Below are 19,027 nucleotides of genomic sequence, written 5' to 3'. Positions count from 1 at the left end.
TGTTGAGAGCATACTGTCAAGATTACCCGAATGATTGGGATAAAGGTGTCCCGTTTGTATTGTTTGCCATTAGAGATGACCCAAATGAATCTACTTAGTTTACTTCCTCTGAGTTAATATTCGGACATGAAGTGAGAGGCCTTTTGAAATGAATTAAAGAGAAATTGACATGACCAAAGTCACAGATCTCACACTTAGGTTATATATCGGAGAGATTAAATCGAGTAGGCAAGTTAGCTAAACAGCACCTAAAGAGGGCACAGCATAGAATGAAGCAGATAGCAGAAAGAAGCTCTGAGACTCAGACGTTTTCCCGAGGGGATACAGTGCTAGTACTGTTACTAGTGACAGGAGATCCCTTCAAAAGCCAGGTTTAGTGGTCCTTATCAAATTGAGAAAAAGTTGAGTCAGGTGAACTACCTGCTAAAGATGCCAGATAGAAAAAAACTGTATTGGGTATGTCATGTGAACATGTTGAAACCTTATAATACGAGTGAGAAAGAACTGGAGAAACAGGTATAAGTTACTGCCCTGCAGAGTGAGGAATCAAATCCAGATTTGAAGATTTGATGTGCTTTAAAATATGTTAAAAGATGAAGAAGTCCTTGAGGAGTGGGATAGGTTAGTAAACTATCTGTCTCAGCAGCAAATAATGCAGTTGAAAGGTTTGTTCCAGCAGTATGAGGACATTTTTAGGAATCAGATGGGGAGGACTAATGCTATTGTAAATGAAGTAGACATAGGGAATACCGTTCCGATAAAACAACACTCCTATTGACTAAATCCTTTCAAGGCCAGACAGGTCCAGAAGGAGGTGGAGGCCATGCTCAACGAGGACATCATCAAACCAAGCCAGAGCGAGTGGAGTTTTCCAATCATCTTAGTTCCCAAATCAGATGGAACTCAATGATTTTGCATGGATTATTGGAAGGTCAATGCCGTTACAAAATTGGATGCATATCCAGTACCGAGATTGGAGGACTGTATCGAGAAAGTTGGACAAGCCAGTTACATCACCAAGTTGGACTTACTGCGTGGTTACTGGCTGGTACTTTATCAGAAATGGTGAAAGAAATTTCTGCATTTGTAACCCCAAATGGGCTATATCAATTCAAAGTGACAGTGTTTGGAATGAAGAACGAACCTGCCACGTTCCAAAGACTCATGAACAGAGTTGTGGCTGGGTTTACAAACTGTGCAGTCTATTTGGATGGTATAGTGCTCATTAGTAAGCCCTGAAAAGATCATATGGTACAGTTGGCAGAGCTCTTTGAACGACTCCGAACAGCAAAACTGGTAGTAAACTTAAACAAAACTGAATTTGCGAAAGCAAAGGTGATCTTCTTGGGACATAACATTGGTCATGGAAGACCATCAAGGAATTTCCATGACCAACCTCGAAGAAAAAGGTGCTTTGATTCTTGGGACTAAACAGATTCTAGATTAGATTACCTACAGTGTGGAAACAGGCCATTTGGCCTAACCAGGCTACACTAACCATCTGAAGAGTAACCACCCAGACTCATTTCCCTCTGACTAATACACCTAACACTATGGGCAATTTAGCATGGCCAATTCACCTACCCTGCACGTATTTGGACTGTAGGAGGAAACCCATGCAAACACGGGGAGAATGTGCAAATTCCACACAGACAGTCGCCCAAGGCTAGAATTGAACCTAGGACCCTGGTGCTATGAGGCAGCAGTGCTAACCACTGAGCCACTGTGGAAGTTTGTTCCAAGTGCCAGCAGTGAAGTGGCACTGTTAACTGATTTGCAGAAGAAGAACAAAGTTTCACTGGATAGACCAATGCCAGGAGGCATTCGACCATTTAAAAGCAATATTAACCACTACACCAGTTTTAGCTACACCAAACGTTTCGATTCTCTTCAAAGTTGCCATTGATGCTAGTGATGTAGGAGTTGGAGCTGTGCTGCTACATGAAGATGATGGTGGGATTGAAATGCCAGTTGGTTACTTTTGGAAAAAACTCAACATCCACCAGAGGGAATACTCCACGATCGAAAAAGAACTATTGGGTTTGGTACTGGCTTACAACATTTTAATGTGTATGTCACAAACAATGTATTGGAGACAGTTGTGTGCACGGATCACAATCCTCTTACATTATTGGAATGCTTTAAAAACAAGAATATGAGACTATTTCATTGGAGTCTTATGTTACAGACTTTTAATTAACAAATCGAACATGTTGCGGGTTGTAAGAATATAATCACAGATGCATTGTCATGGATTTAACTGATAAAGTAGAGATGAGCTTGGTACCTATTCAATGTTTTTTATATATATATATATATATGTGGGAAGAAATTAATATGAACTTAGATTAAAGTCATATATATGTCATGGTACTGTGGTTAAGGAATAGAGAGAAAAAAATGAAGCCATCTTTTCATCATGATGGTTCATTTTTTTTCTTAAGTGGGGAGGTGTTATGAAGTTGTTGGTATGCGCTGTACCTTTAAGAGAGAGAGGAAGCTAGCAAGTTCTGACTGAAAGCACAGAGTGTGCTGAAAAATTTAAAAATGTAATATTTGGGTGAAACAAATAGCTGTATTGTCATGGAACAAAAAAAATCAAATCAGTTTAAATTATGCCCCAGAGACCAAAACCCAAAAGAATTTGAATTTTACTGTTTGGGATGGCACCAAACCAATGAAATGATCCAATATTTTGGGGTATAAAACCAGACATTTTGAACGGTTAGGGGGAGAACAGCAAAGGGCATCAACAAGTACAGACTGCTAGCTGAATAGCTCTCTGAAAGGTACCTGTCCATAAGAAAAGTTGTGCAGCAGAAGAAAAGACGACCAAGGAAAATACAGAGGAAAACCTACAGAGGAAAATCTGGCTGGTGTTTGAAACGTGATTTGTTTTTGTAAATCTTTATCAGGTTTCTTTTTATTGGATGAGTATTAGGGAGGTAAAGAATAGGTTTAAGAGAAAGTAAATAGTTGTTGTTTTAATGTTCTCTTTTGGACTTAAAGAATAAAATTATTAATTTTTACTTTGAATAGTGAGATCTGAGATAGTTCTTTGCCTCTTGAAATTTAACAGATTATGGCGCGAGGTGAGCTCTTCTGTGTGTCGGGTTTAAATTAGCAGATGGGTTTACCCTGTGTCATAACTATAATATATGAAAAAAAAACTCTGTAGTGGCCATTCAGCCCAACAGATAATATTACAAAAACAACAGTATTCATAACCAAAAATGAAAATTCATGTCAGTCAGGATCTGTCAGGCAAGAACAGAAATAATGTTTCAGGTTGATAGTTCAATTTTCTGGTGAATGGTCATCAACCTGAAATGCTAATTGGCAGATATTGGTAGAGCTGAGCATCTAACATTTTCTGTTTCCATTTTAGGTTTCTAGCTTTCTTTGTTTTCTGTGTTTCAATTTTCATTTATTTGGTCCCTTTACCATAATAATAGAATGTCTCAAATCACGTCATAGAGGTAAGAGGAAACAAGGTATAACCCCCTAAGACACATTGATAGGTCTCAGGGAGTATCTTAAAAACTAAAATCAAGGTGGAAAGGCAGAGTTGAAGAGAGGGAATAGAGCTTATGGCCTTGGCAGTTGAAGGCATGACCACCAGATGTGGAGCAATTAAAACCAGGCCTGCTCGAGAGGCCAGAATTAGAAAAGATGTGCAAGGATGTTACCAGGACAGGAGTGTTGTGAGTAAAAAGGAGAGGCTGGAAAGGCTGGGACTTTATTCCCTGGAGGTTGAAGAGTGATCTTATAGAGGTTTATAACATCATGAGGGGAATAGCAAAGGTCTTTTTCCCAGGATGGAGAGTTCAAAACTAGAGGGCATTGGTTTAAGATGAGAGGGGAAAGATTTAGAAAGGACCTGAGGGGCAACTTTTTCATGCAAAGTGGTTCATATATGGAATGAACTGCCAGAGGAAGTGGCAGATGCAGGTACAGTTACATTTGAAAGACATTTGGACAGGTAAACACATGGAAAGGTTTAAAGGGATATAGACCAAACACAGGCAAATGCAGGCAAACTAGTTTAGTTTGGGAAAGCTGGTCGGTATGGATGGGTTGGACTGAGGGTCTGTTTCCATGCTGTATGCCTCTGGGTCTAGAGGAATACAATAGAATAGAAATTTATTGTCATGTGTACTTTTAAACAAAAAATATAGTGAAATTTGCCCCACCACAGTGCCAAAATCAATGACGGAAGTCAAACCCAATGATAAAAACAGTAAAGTTAAGACAAAGTTCATCACAGTTCAGTTAACATCTCCGAGGCTCAGGGAAACCAATTAAGGAATGATAGAATATCCTGAAGAAGAGCCAGGACAAGACTGCCATTCAGCGATGAGATCGCTCACTGAGCCACTGGAATACCAGGACACTGAAGACAAAGAAGACCTCCTCTTAGGGTCTTTCTTCTTCTTTAGTCAAACAGGTCTAGCTGCGGACCTGGAGACACAGCCTAACCTGTAAGTCCAGGCCAGGGGGCTCAGCCTAGGAGCTGTTCCTCACTCGCTGGGAGACCCCAGGTGGGGGGTGAAACTGTGTACCTAGCGTTGCTGCCACTGCTGCCAGAGGCCTCCACCCTCCAGGCTTAAAAGAAACCAAAAAGAGAAGAAAATGAAAAGGAGTGCGGATATCTCAGAGCATTGAAGGGCTGGAGGAAATCCAAGATACAGAAGTGATGCTAAAGGGTAAAACAAGGATGAGAATTTTAAAACAGGTCTTAACCAATTGAGAGCAAATATAAACAGAATTGATGAGTGAAAGTTATTTGATGTGAGTTAGGATATGAGCAGAGTTTTAGAAGATCTCAGTTTCGCAAATGGCAGAATGTAGGTCAGCCAAGAGTTCATGAAATAGTCAAGTTTTGAGATAACACAGGCATGGATGGGAGTTTCAGCAGTAGAACAGATGACCGAGACAAGCAATTTTTCAGAATTAGAAATGGTGATGATGAGGACATGTGATCAAAAGACTGTCTTGGGGGCTAACTATGACACTGAGGTCACAAACAATCTTGTTCAGTATTAGATAGTTATCAGGGAGAGGGATGGAATCAGTGACATTGTGTTTGTTAGCTTCAGTCTTCCTAATATTTATTTGGAGCATTTCTGCTCTCCCAGTATTTGATGTCAGACAAGCGGTCTGACAGTTTACTGACAATGGAGAGGGTTCAGATAACACAGTGGTAAGGTAGAGCAGGGTAATGTGTGTGTACATGTGGAAATTGATGTTGGATGCTTTTGGATAACATCTCTGAGGGCCAGCTTGTAAATGAGAAATAGGAGGCCAAAGATAGATCCTAGGGAGTATTAAAGGTAACGATAATGGAAGAGTGCAGGGTTGGAAGAAAGATCAGGAACAGAAAGGCCATAGAGGAATATGAAAACAAGGTTGATAATTTTTAAATTTCCAGACCAGGATCCGATGTAGATCCTCAAATGTAAAAGTAAGTGAATGTTAGCACAAGTTGTGATACAAGCAGCAGAGTTTTCCATAAGCTTAGGATTGTTAATGTTGTTTTCCACAATGGCCAACATTATACAATGGTTCAAATTATACATCTTTTTGACAATATTACAAAATCTCTCAGATGTAACATCAAAATACCAGTATTGTTTGGTTTTAAATGCTAAATATTCTACAACCCAAAGACAACCCTTAGTTCCAAGTACAATTGTTCTGTTTTGATAAGGTACTTATGAGAACTGAGAAAGCATAAAATAAGAAAAGGCCATTGAACCTTTACCGTTACAGCACATGCAGAATCTATCCAATTGTGTGCTCTATGGGACTTGTCTATTAACTTTCCATGCAAAACACCTGCCCATCACCAAAACCAGTCCCCTAATATTCAAGTGATCCCACCTGACTCCGTGGGAAGCACTGATGGTCTCATCCCTGAAGTAGTAGTCTGCACGTTGAAATCACATATCAGAGACAAACAAGGAAACCATGCTGATGCACACAGTAAGTATTGATAAAGAGCTGTAGTATTGGAAATCTGTCTTCTCAGGTCGATGTAAAAATGGCCTATTTCAGTATTTCAAAGAACAACAGGGCAGTTTCCCAATATTTTGACAAATATTTATCCCTTAATTGAAGACACTAACAAAAGCAGTTTTACTGTTCCTTATCAACTGCTGTTGCCTTGTTGACAAAAGCTAGGCATAGATTGGCTTCAGTGTTTCCTAGATTACAAGTGACTTGTACTTTAAAATATCCTTAACTCGCTGCAAAACACTTCTCGTTTGTGAAAACTATTTTACAATTATAGTCTTTCTTTCACTATAATGCTTTGGAATTCTGCTCTAAGACAAGTTTAATAACTGACTAAAATTCAAACATACCTCGGTCACAATACTGGGGAATGAGCCATTTTCAAAAACCCACCCGTCCTGGCAAGTTGTACGTGGTAGATCTTGGGATCCATTCTGGACAAAAAGCAGTGGATTTTCACAGCTGCCTGAAGAAGAGTTCCAGTCAATATCGTATGTCTCACACTGACTGTATGAGGAGCTGCCAGATTGCCCCACAGGTAACGTATAATTCTTCTCCTGTTCCAGAGACCAGTTGCATTTATCTCTCAGCTCAGTCACCCCAGGACTCCTGCACCAATGGTCAGGAGTAACTGCTAAAAAAACAAATCCAAAGTACAAATGGGAGAACATCATCGATGACAGATATATCAGAAAGAAAATCACCTTTTGATATTGTCCAAAACCTCCAATTTGTATTAAAACATCATCAAAAGCCGCCATTGCAAAGGAGAGTTTCCCCCAGAGCTCAATAGAAGAGCTTCTGATGGGATGGATGTATCCACAGATCTGTTTATCTGCAGACTATCAGCAGTTTTGTATTCTAGCAAATGCCTGAAGAGCAAAGGTCTACAAATTAACAAATCAAATCAATGGTTTATTCTGTTAATAAGTGAATAGACAAGCTACTGTCACATTTAAGATGGAGATAATTTACTTCAAACTTGAAGTAAACAAACAAATGTGACTCCAATATTGTAAAAGTGAAAAATAAATCAACTTGCTTCGGTATATAAATTACTTGATTTTAGTTCTTGTGTCCTAATTTCTCAGTCGTTATTGCAATCCTTAGTTAGAACTTCACTGTCAAACTTGTCATCTTTCCAATTACACATTTATACATAACCCCACTTGACCTGTTAACTGAATGTGAAAAATTCTGCAGCCCCATTCAAAGAAATAGAGAAGTGATCTCCCCAGTGTCCGAGATATTATTAATTCTTCAACCGTGCTTAAAACAACGTTTTTGAAAATTCTCATTGCTATTTGTGGGACATTGTTGTTCATAAAGCTGTCAATTCTTCCTACATTGTAACACATAAATGGCTCCATGAAAGATGTTATATAAATGTAAGCCTTTCTTTATTAAATTAACTACTTAACAACTGATGTCCTAATGTGGAGTATCAATCCTGTCTACCATCATATCCCATTCAAAATTTGACAGAAGGGAACAACTCTGTACAATGATTTGACATGGCATTGTCAGTATATCTGTATGAGTTCAGCTAATATAAAGCTAAGCTGAAACTATCTTGAAAATAATGTTAGAAATTAAAATTTGTTAATTGGGTGACTGGAGAAGAGTGTGATAAGGGAACAAATCCAGATACATTGTGGCCAGATTGTTATGCCTGTCTCTTCTTCGTTTATCTTAAATACGTCTCTGATTAACAATGTGCACTTTTAAACAAAGACGATGGAGACAGTAGGATTCAGTTCACTGGACAGGTATATTGCAACACTGAGATTAGATGGATGATTAAATGATAAAATCAAAGGTCAATTTTCCAGCTGAACTTTGGTTCAGAATGTCCTTATAAGGGGTCTAATTTGCAAAGAGCTTACACTGAAGTCACAGTCCTTTGTGTTATTTATTTTAACATCAATGAATGAGTTTCAAACCAAAGCAAACTAAACGCAGATACTGGAAGTTAAAACAGAAAAAGTACAAATATGCAGGAGGTCTGGCAGCATTTTGGAGAGATGTTTAGATATAAACAACTTTTAAGCTGATACAGGGAAAATGAGAAGGGTAGCAAAGGAAGTGAAATTTGATAAAGTAAAATGGTGCTAGAGAGCAAGGTGCTAGATGACAAAAATGCTGATGCAAAGCAATATTAGGTGGTGGTGTGGTAATAAAAATGGCTGCAGAGGAGGTATGAATGGGAGCAGAACTGCATGAAGGAAGGAAGCATGTGAAAGTTGGTGATGGAATGATTTTAATGGCCCAGGGTTTGGTAGGTAGACCCCACGATTGTGGCAACTAGGAATGTGGATATTTTAAAAAGTAACCATTTAAACAATTTTAATTATATCAGGTAACCATTTAAACATTAGCAGATGCATTTGCTAAAAACAAAATACTGAAGCATTTAATTCACTCTTTAAATTACAAAGTCATTCCTTCGTATTATCTATGAGGGTTCCATTACTAAGAAGCTTTGCGAATAAGGAATATTCAAAATCACGAATGTGATTTTTTTTCCTGAGGACGTTGAATTTTGTTAAAAATCATACAACACCAGGTCATAGTCCAATAGGTTTAATTGGAAGCACTAGCTTTCAGAGCGCTATAACCACCTGATGAAGGAGCAGCACTCTGAAAGCTAGTGTTTCCAATTAAACCTGCTGCACTGTAATCTGGTGTTGTGTGATTTTTAAATTTGTACACCTCAGTCCAAATCTTGACTTTTGTTGTTACTTATTTCTTGGTGTGGATAGGTCAATTTGCAAGACCTGATTTCGTGGATACAGAGGATTTATGTATTTACCAAAGATGAAAAGGAATAAAAAATAAATCTACAGGAACAACTAGAAACTTTTTACTTAATACCCTCAAGAATTACTAATGGCTTCCAAATAAACAATCACTCATCAAATGTTTTAAACAGGAATTGCAATATGTTAATGGCAAGAACAACATTAATCAATTAACTGTTTAACCATTTACTATTTTAGATCCCTGGTGGCCTCCAGCAGGCTGTCCCCAGACAAGCACCAACCTGCACCTCCTCCACTCCACAGGTTTCAAATGTTCCTTTGCAATTACTCACGAATGGTGATAAAACTTAAGCCTTAAATCAGAAGGAAGTCTTGTGACTGATTCATTCTTTCTCATTTAATGTAATCATGCCACAGAAAGAAAGAAATTCAAAATGAAACAGTAGAATGAATTCAGTGATCAAGTCTCCCAATAGACATCACAGATTTGGAAATCATAATTCAGTATTATGCAGCAAGTTTGGAAAAAGTTCTGTGTGGACTGACAGGAGATTCCATTTAGTGCTGACTCGTGGCAACATATCATCAAACTATCAGATTACTTACAGTGTGGAAACAGGCCCTTCAGCCCAACAAGTCCACACCGACCCACCGAAGCGCAACCCACTCAGACCCATTCCCCTCTTCACCTAACACTACAGGCAATTTAGCATGGCCAATTTACCTAACCTGCACATTTTTGGATTGTAAAAGGAAACCGGAGCACCCGGAGGAAATCCACTCAGACACCGGGAGAATGTGCAAACTCCACACGGAGAGCCACTTGAGGCAGGAATTGAACCCGGGTCTCTGGCGCTGTGAGGTAGCAGTGCTAACCACTGTGCCGCCCATTAATGATGTGGAGTAAAATGCCAGGTGAAGCACATCCAGGAATTGCAAAGCACCATTTTGCTCATTGTGTGAGTGGTCATTCTGGTATCCCTATCATCACAGGAACAGTACTAATTTTTCCTGGGTTGGGTGTTCGATGATTCTTTCCAAAAAGGGGCTAAGATGCTTGATGTCTGCCACCTTCTCATTGGTCTTCAACCTCTTGACCCGGTCGAGTGCCAGTGATCATACAGGACATAGGAAAACAATTAGGCTATTCAGCCTCTCAAATTTGTTCTGTCACTCAATTTCCTCATGGTTTTTCTATATATTGGTTCTATTTTCATAACTTGCACTCTATTCTTTAAAACCCTTATCAAGTAAAACTCTATCCATCTAAGTTTTGAAGTTTCCAAGTAAGCCAGCCTCAGATATTTTTGGGGTGCAAAAGACTGAGATTTTTGCTGCTGTAACATAAATTTTCAACATTTGAAAATTAAACATTACACGGTCAGATGTTTTGCATCATAGGTCACAAGGCATTTGGATAGATGTCAAAGTTAATAATTTTAATGCAGTGACCTGTTAAAATCACTTTTCTCAATCTCAGTATGACATCCTTTAGCAAAGCAGGTGAAATCTGTTTGCCCAGTCTTAAGACCATAAGAAATAGTAACAGGAATAGACATTTCAGTCCCTCGAGTAGGATCATGGCTTATTCAACATTCCTCACTTCCATCTTCCTGCCCTTTCCCTTGTTTTTACCCACAGGAATTGAATACTGCTGGCAAAGCCAGCACTCATTGCCCACCTCTAATTGCTGTTGAAAAACAATTAGTGATCTGCCTTCTTGAACCACTGATATCTGAATGAATAAAGGAACTTTCGTGGTGCTGTTAGAGTGGGTGTTTCACCATTTTTGCACAGTGACTGTGAAGAATAGTGAGAATAATTCTAAGTTAGGATGACGTGATTTGTAGGGGAACTTGTACGTTGTGTTGTTCCCACACACTTGCCGGTTTTGTTTCTCTTGCAGACATGGATTTTGCTGTAGTCCTGCTGACTTGTTGCAGTTTTTCCTGTGGATTGTGCACAATGCTGTCACTGTGAGTTGATGATGAAGGGAGTAAATGTTGTGGTGTATGACATGCCAATAAGTCAGCTGCATTGTCCTGGATGGTGTCATGCTCATTAAATGTTGTTAGAGCCCTGTTCATTCAGTCAACTGGAGCCTGTTCCATTACACTTCTGATTTGTACCTTTTTAGATAGTGGAATGTGTTACCACCACAAAAAAAAATCCCAACCATTTTCCTGTGTTTATAGCATGGTATTTATATGGCTAATCAGTTGAAACTCTGATCAATGAATAAGGTAGGTGTTATGATAAACATGGGGTGGCACAGTGGATCAATGGTTAGCACTGCAGCCTCACAGTGCCAGGACCTTGGTTCAATTCCTGCCTCAGGTGCCTGTCTGTGTGGAGCTTGCATGTTTTCCCTGTGTCTGTGTGGGTTTCTTTGGATTATCCGGTTTCCTCCCACAATCCACAGATGTACAGGTTAGGCGAATTGGCTGTGCCCATGGTGTTAGGTGCATTAGCCAGGGTAAATTTTGGCGGGGGGGAAGTGGGTCTGGATGGGTTACTCTGCAGAGGGTCAGTGTGGACTCGTTGGGCCGAAGGGCCTGTTTCCATACTGTAGGGAATCTAATCTAATCTTAACTCACAGGATGTTGATATATAACAAATATCATTTGGATTTACATAGCTCCTGATTGTAAATGTTGATTAAGGACATTGGGCTTAGTGTTCCTGCTCCAAAGCAGCAAATAAATTTGAGGTACGCAGAAGCTCTACAAACCTATCATACACACCCCAACCCCTAACTTCTAAATTCTCCTGGGACAATGTCAGCAATTTTATCATAAAAATAATTTTCTAAGGTACTTTACAATTCAGATGTGCCAAACAGTAGCAGTCGCTTTTATTATTGCTGTAGCAATGGAGGAAATCTGGCTAGCAAAATTGCAGAAAGCAAAGTACACTCACAACATCGTAATGATGGCCAAATCATGTGTTTCAAACGTCTTGGCTGAAGAGCAGGCATTGGTCAGGACACTTTGAAATGTGACTCAAACTCTTTGTCACCCTCAGTTTAGCATTTCATGCAAAAGATTGTGTCTCCAACCGTGAAAACTGTGTAATTTGAATCTTAGTTTACAAAAAAGCCTAATCTGACCTTTTAGAATGGACACAGCAACATACAAGATGACTCCCATGAGTCACATTGCAGATTCATTTCAGCCAGAAAGACAGACAGACTGATATGTTATCTCAGCATCACCCTCAAAGAAGTTTTCTAAAGGTATGAAAATTCAATGCTTCTAAGTATAATGAAGATATACCACAGTGGAACTTGGTTACTTTGTGCAACAATGATTCATCAAAATTTAATGTAGCAGCCATATTGCTCTGCATAGGACTGGCTGAGGCATAATTCCGAATCAGTCTCTCCAGTAAAGTGTCTTGAGAGATTGGGTTCTCAACCAAAGCAGGCTTACAAAAAGGACAATCTACTGCAGCTCTGCCAAAAGAGTCTAGCCAATCTTCAAGTGTTGTAACTGCAGAACCAGTGAAGAACAAGAAAGCTTCTCTCTTTCTTGAAACCTACTCCAGCAACTGGATGCACCTGTACAAGTAACCTCCAACTATTTGACTATGGAAGCCATCACAGTTGCTCAATCTGATTTCATGCTTTCGGCTCTTTCATTCATAAAGGTAAGTCATCAAGAAACAATTAGGTGTACAACAATAACAGACTGATCTTGCGCTCGTCTTTATAAGGATACTTTGTTGGTACTGTAATAGGAGCAAATTATTGCAGATGCCGGAATTTGTACTGGAAACAAAAATGCTGGAAATCACAGTGGGCCAGGCAGCATCTGTGGAGAGATCAAGCTAATGTTTCAAGTCTTGGCTCATCATCAGAGCTGATGTAAAGTGTGGACACGGCGGGGGGTGGGCGGGGGGGGGGGGGGGGCAAGGATTTTGCTACTTCCGATTAAGTGATCAGATTTTGAGAATGGTAGACCAATGGTGTGTCTAAATGTCAGACTGTAAAGAACAGATGGTCCAACTGGATTGGGGGGAGGAGAGAGAGAGGACATGGTGACAGAGAATACAAGAAAAACTAAAAGAAAGGGAAGAATGTTATTACTAGCTCCTTTTAATCTTTGTGGATAAACAAATATTTGATCTTGTTTACACAAAAGCTCAGCTGCTGGTTATTTTCACGTTGGAGCAGTTAAAAACTAAAAGGAAGATGAATGAGCTATACAAATATACTATTTGCAGACCATTGTGTGGATACACCTGAACTGGTTATGACACCAATCATTCAGCATTTGCTTCATACTGCACTGAAGAGTCAGCCAAGATTTCTGTGCTCAAGGCCTGGAGGTCCAGTGGGATTTGGTACAACGTGACAACGAACAGTACAGCACAGGAACAGGCTGTTTGCCCCACCAATCCTAATACCAACACATGATGCCTTTCTAAACTAAAAACCTTTTGCCTCCATACTCCTCTATTAAAGTAGCTGTCAAGGTGTTTCTTAAACATTACTATTGTGTCTGCTTCTACCACCTCATCTGGTTGTGCATTTCAAGCACTTATCACCCTCTGTTTTAAAAAAGCCCCTCATCTCCTCTACACCTACCCCCTTTTATCTTAAACCTATGTTCCCTAGTAATTGACATTTCTACCCAAGGAAAAAGACTCCGAATGTCCATGCCTCTCATAATTTTGTAAACCTCTATCATGTCATCTCTCAGATTTCAATATTCAGGTGAAAATAAACCAAGTTTGTCAAATCTCACCTCATAATTAATAGCCTCCAAACCAGGCAACATCCTGGTAAACCTTTTCTGTACTCTCTCCAAAGCCTCCATATCCTTCTGGTAAACTATACAAAGTATTCTTAATGTAGTTCAGTGAAGGCAAACACCTCTTAACCAGTTTATCCACCTGTGTAGCCACTTTCAGGGAACTGTGGACCTGTATGCCTAGATCCCTCTGCATAATACTGCTTCTATGTGTTCTGCCATTTATTGGATTGAAATAACTCCAGGAAGACCAGTATCCTGTCACCAAGTCATCCTTTGTGTTTAGTATATGATACTGACCCAGCTAGCTCAGAGTTGGCTCCTAGAGTGAACAGAATGCTTATACTGTAAGCCAGGACTCCCTGATTGGACAGATTAACAGTCACAGTCAGGGAACACATAGTCAATGAGATCCACCTGACCGACCTTGTTCCAGTCACGGCATGTATACTTCCCTCCTGTGTTAGACCTTCTAAAATGCATCACCTCGCATTTCTCCAGATTAAATTCCATCTGCCATTTCTCCACCCAAGCCTCTACTGTATCATTTGGCAATCTCCCTCACTATCTGCAGCTCCCTAACGTTTGTGTCATCTGCAAAACTTGTTAATCAGACCACCTGCACTCTTCTCCAACCATTGACAAATATTATAAACATCAGGGATCCCAGTACTCATCCCTGCAGAACACCACTGATCACAGATCTCCAGTCAGAAAAACACCTTTCCAAAGCTATTCTCTGTCTTCTATGACCAAATTACTTCTGTACCTATCTTAGCAGCTCACCGCAGATCCCATGTGACTTCACCTTCTTTACCAGCCTGCCATGAGGGACCTTGGCAAAGGCATGGCTGAAGTTTATGTAGACAATATTTACCACACTGTCCTCATCAATCATCTTTGTCACTTCTCCTTGTTTAAGTCCTTCCTCCTGTCTTTTATATTCCTAAAAGGGTCTGTCTGTCTTCAGTTTCCTAAACCTTCCTTATGCTTCCTTTCCCTTTCTGACTAAGCTCACTATTTCCCTTGTCATCCAAGATTCCTGCATCTTGCCTTCTTTATCATTCAATTTCACAGGAATGTGCTGGTCCTGAACTCCAATCAAATGCCCTTTAACAACTTGCACATGACAGATGTGGATTTACCCTCAAACAGCTATCCCTAATCTACATTCCCCAGTTCCTGCCTAATATTGTTATTATTATCCTTTCCCAGTTTAGTACTCTCACCCAAGGCCCTAGATTAGATTAGATTAGATTAGATTACTTACAGTGTGGAAACAGGCCCTGCGGCCCAACAAGTCCACACCGACCCTCCGAAGAGCAACCCATCCAGACCCATTCCCCTACATTTACCCCTTCACCTAACACTACGGGCAATTTAGCATGGCCAATTCACCTAGCCTGCACATTTTTGAACTGTAGGAAGAAACCAGAGCACTCGGAGGAAACCCACACAAATACGGGGAGAATGTGCAAACTCCACACAGACAGTTGCCTGAGGAGGGAATTGAACCCGGGTATCTGATGCTGTGAGGCAGCAATGCTAAACACTGTGCCACCGTGCTGCCCAAACATAGAACTTAAAGAATTATGGTCACTGTTCCTGAAATGCTCCTCCACTGAAACTTCAATCACCTGGCTGGGCTTATTCCTGGGTATCAGGTCTAGTATGGCCTCTTCCCTAGTTGAGACTATTTACATTTACTATGTAAATATGAAGTAATTTACATATTACTTCAAGAAACCCTCCTGGATGCACCTAACAAATTCTAACCCACCTAAGCCCTGGCACTAAGAGAATTCTCAGTCAATAATTTATACATACTAGTAATAATGTATACATGCACGACATTCTGGTATAATGTGATGACTGCGTTCCTCTGTAACGTTGTGTTATAGAAAATTGCACTATGGAAAACTGCTGAAGAAAATCGCATTGTAGAAGGTTGTTACAACCATTCAGCAGAAAGTTTGCATTATCCAAACAGCGTCTCCAATTCATCAATAGCATTATAGCCAATTCACGTTGATTAAACACGCATTATAGCAGAATGATCTGTACATTAAAAGAAAGACAATAACTAGGGAGAGAGTAGGATTGCTCAAGGATAAAGGAGGGAACTTGTGCTTTGAGGCAAAGGATAGAGGCGAAATTCTAAATGAGTACTTTACATTAGTATTCACCAAGGAGAGGGACATGGAGGATCATGAGATTCATGTGGGGCATGCTGTGGTCAAGAAAGAATGGTGCTAGGCCTCTTGAAGAGCATTAGGTGGATAAGTCACTAGGGCCTATGGGATCTACCACATGTTATTGAGAGAGGCAAGAGAGGAGATTGCTGGGCCCTTGACCAAGACTGTTGTATCCTCTCTAGCCACAGTAGAGGTTCCTGAGGATTGGTGAGTAGGTAATGTTGTTCCATTGTTGAAGACGGGAAATAGGGGTAATCCAGAAAATTATATAACAGCTAGCCTCACATTGGTGGTTGGGAAACTATTGGAGAGGAACTCTAGGGATAGGAATTATGTGCACTTGGAAAAACATGGTCTCATTAGGGACAGTTGACGTGGCTCTGTGCAAGGGAGGTCATATCTTGCTGACTTGATTTGAACTTTTTGAGGATGTGATGAGGGTGATTGATGAGGATAGAGCAGTGGATGTTGTTTACATGGAGTTTAGTAAGGCTTTTGACAAAGTCCCTCAGTGGTAGGCTCATCGAGAAGGTTAAGATTGATGGGATCCACAGTGACTTGGCCATTTGGATTCAGAATTGGCTTGCCCATAGAAAATAGAGGGTAGTGGTGGAAGGGTGTTTTTCTGGCTGGAGCTTTGGTGTTCCATAATGATTTATATAAGTGACTTGGATGAAAACACAGATGGGAGGGTTAGTAATTTTAATTTGTGAATAGTGCAGAATGTTGTCAAAGGATATAGCCGGATATAGATCAGTTGTCGATATGAGTGGAGAAATGGCAGATGGAGTTTAATCCAGAAAAGTATAAAGTGTTGCACTTCGGGAAAAAAATGTTAAGGAAGTGTATACAGTTAATAGCAGCATCACGTACAGAAGGATCTTGGGGTCTTCGTTTACAGCTACCTGAAAGTGGCCACACAAGTACGGTGGTAAAGAAAGTGTATGGCATGCTTTCTTTATTGTTTGGGGCATTGAGTACAAGAGTCCACATTTTTTTTATTCATTTGTGGGATGTGGGCATCACTGGCTGGCCTATATTCATTGCCTGCACCTAGTGGCCTTTTAAAAGATGGTGATGAGTTGCCTGCTTGAGCCGCTGCAGTTCACCTGCTGTGGGTTGACCTACAATGTCATTAAGGAAAGAATTCCAGGATTTTAACCTAGCAACAGTGAAGGAATGGCAATATATTTCCAAGTCAGGATGGTGAGTGACTTGGAGGGAACTTGAAATTGGTTATGTTCCCATGAGTCTGCTGCCCTTGTCATTCTAGGTGGAAGTGGTTGTGAGTTTGGACAATGCTGTCTGAGGGTCTTTGGTGAATTTCTGCAGCACATTTCGTAGATAATGTGCACTGCTGGTACTGACCATCAGTGGTGGAGGGAGTGGATGCCATACCAATCAAGTGGGCTGCTTTGTCCTGGATGGTGTCAAGCTTCTTGAGTGTTGTTGGAGCTGCAGCCATCCAGGCATGTGGGGAGTGTTCTGTCACACTCCTGACCTGTGCCTTTTAGATGGTGAACAGGCTTTGGGGAGTCAGGTGATGAATTACTTACTTCAATATTCCTAGCTTCTGACATGCTGTGTCCATTGATATGTCCAGTTTAGTTTCTGGTCAATTGTAACCCCAAGGATGTTGTTAGTGGGGGATTCAGGCAGACATTAGTACATTATGACCTCTGGCTACCTGCCTTCCCTTTTGAAAAAGTCCTCTTCTGTCTCAGAGACATCCTTGACCTTGGCAGCAGCAAGGCAACATATCGCCCTGGACTCCCTTTTGTGACAAGAATCAATTCCATTCTCTGATTGATAGGGTGGTTTGTCCTATTCACTGGAAGGATTTAATGGTGCTCTTATAAACCAAACTCCAGAATTAGAACTTAGGTCTCCACTAACTACAAATGCCTGGAATGGAAGTCAAACCATATAACTTGAGTCAAAGGACCATTCCATTCGATCATTCATCTGTATTCCAGTTCAACTACATCCTTGAAGGTTGAAACTTACAAGGCCTACAATTTTTTTTGAAGTTTTCCACCTTCAAACAATGTATTTAAATAGAAAGGTTTTGCCCTTTACAAAGCTGCTGATGACGTGTAAGCTTGACTTAGCGATGGGCATATCTTTGTCTGAATCAATTATGGCTCAAACTTCAGTTCAGTGACTCCACCATATCAAACATGTAGACACTTCAGTGCAGTAATGGAGGAGTGATTGAAATCCTGTCATGACAGGACTCAATTCCTGAACTGTCTGTTTAGCTGCATGTAATGACCCTTCTTTTTAAAAAAAGTGATGTATTCTCCTAATTTCTCGTTCATCAACCAGTGTCACCAAGACATGTTTGAGTTTATTTCATTTAGTATTGTCACATTCACCTCAGTACAGTGAAACATGCTATTTTGCATGCAGCACAGATAGATCATACCAAATGAAGTGTATTAGGGTAGTAGAACAGAGCAAAGAATACAATGTTACTGCTGCAGAGAAAGTGCACAAAGAGCAAGATCAACATTAAATTTAAAATTTGTGAAGTCTGTTCAGAAGTCTAATAACAGTGAGGTAAAAGCTGGTCGTGAATCTGTTGATACATATGTTTAAGCTTTTATATCTTCTACCTTATGGAAGAGGTTGGAAGAGATTATAACTGAGATGGGAGAGGTTTTTGAATATGTTGGCTGCCATCCTGAGGCAGTGAGAAGTGTAGTTGGAGTCCATGGATGGAAAGTTGTTTCAGATGATGGACTGGGCTGAGTTCACAACTCTCTGTGTTGTGTCTTACGGTCCCCTGCATGGCAGTTGACATACCAGGCTGTGATACATCTGATGGAATGCTTTTGATGGCGCATCTCTAAAATTTGATAGGAGTCTTTACGGACATGTTTGCTGTACATTTTAATAGAAATACAATTTAAAAGTAATGCACTGGGAATGAGGTTTGTCAGGACATCCTAACACAGATATAAGGGGAAGGGCATCAAACGTGTCTTGCTAAAATGCTCCACACATCATGATTATGGGAGAGGGTTACGCCAGTTGGTCTTCCCTTGCACCTTATTTATAGATTTCAAATGAAAGGTGAGAAATAAATGGCAACTTATTTTCATTCTCACTGTTATTGAATGGTGATTCACTGCTGGGTCACACAGCTGTGCAGGTTCACTGCTGGGTCACACAGCTGTACAGGTTCACTGCTGGGTCACACAGCTTTGCAGATTCACTGCTTGGTCACACAGCTGTACAGTTTCACTGCTGCGTGACACAGCTGTGTAGTTTGTGCTAGGTCACAAAGCTGTGCAGG

General features: G+C 40.3%; 1 protein-coding gene across 1 annotated transcript in view; it reads right to left on the bottom strand.

Moving 5' to 3' along the window:
- LOC122552970 (solute carrier family 22 member 2-like) overlaps nucleotides 1-6,849 on the bottom strand; it is a 49,995-nt gene extending 43,146 nt beyond the window's left edge. Inside the window, exon 1 of the mRNA XM_043696294.1 lies at nucleotides 6,366-6,849. Within this exon, the coding sequence (XP_043552229.1) occupies nucleotides 6,366-6,776 (411 nt within the window). The 5' untranslated portion in view covers nucleotides 6,777-6,849. The remainder of the gene's footprint in view (nucleotides 1-6,365) is intronic.
- Nucleotides 6,850-19,027: the final 12,178 nt, after the last annotated feature.

The sequence above is a fragment of the Chiloscyllium plagiosum genome, chromosome 9 (assembly GCF_004010195.1).
Source record: "Chiloscyllium plagiosum isolate BGI_BamShark_2017 chromosome 9, ASM401019v2, whole genome shotgun sequence".
Taxonomy (NCBI): Eukaryota; Metazoa; Chordata; class Chondrichthyes; order Orectolobiformes; family Hemiscylliidae; genus Chiloscyllium; species Chiloscyllium plagiosum.
The sequence above is the reverse complement of the archived record's forward strand: the minus strand, read 5'-3'. Positions and strand labels throughout refer to the sequence as shown.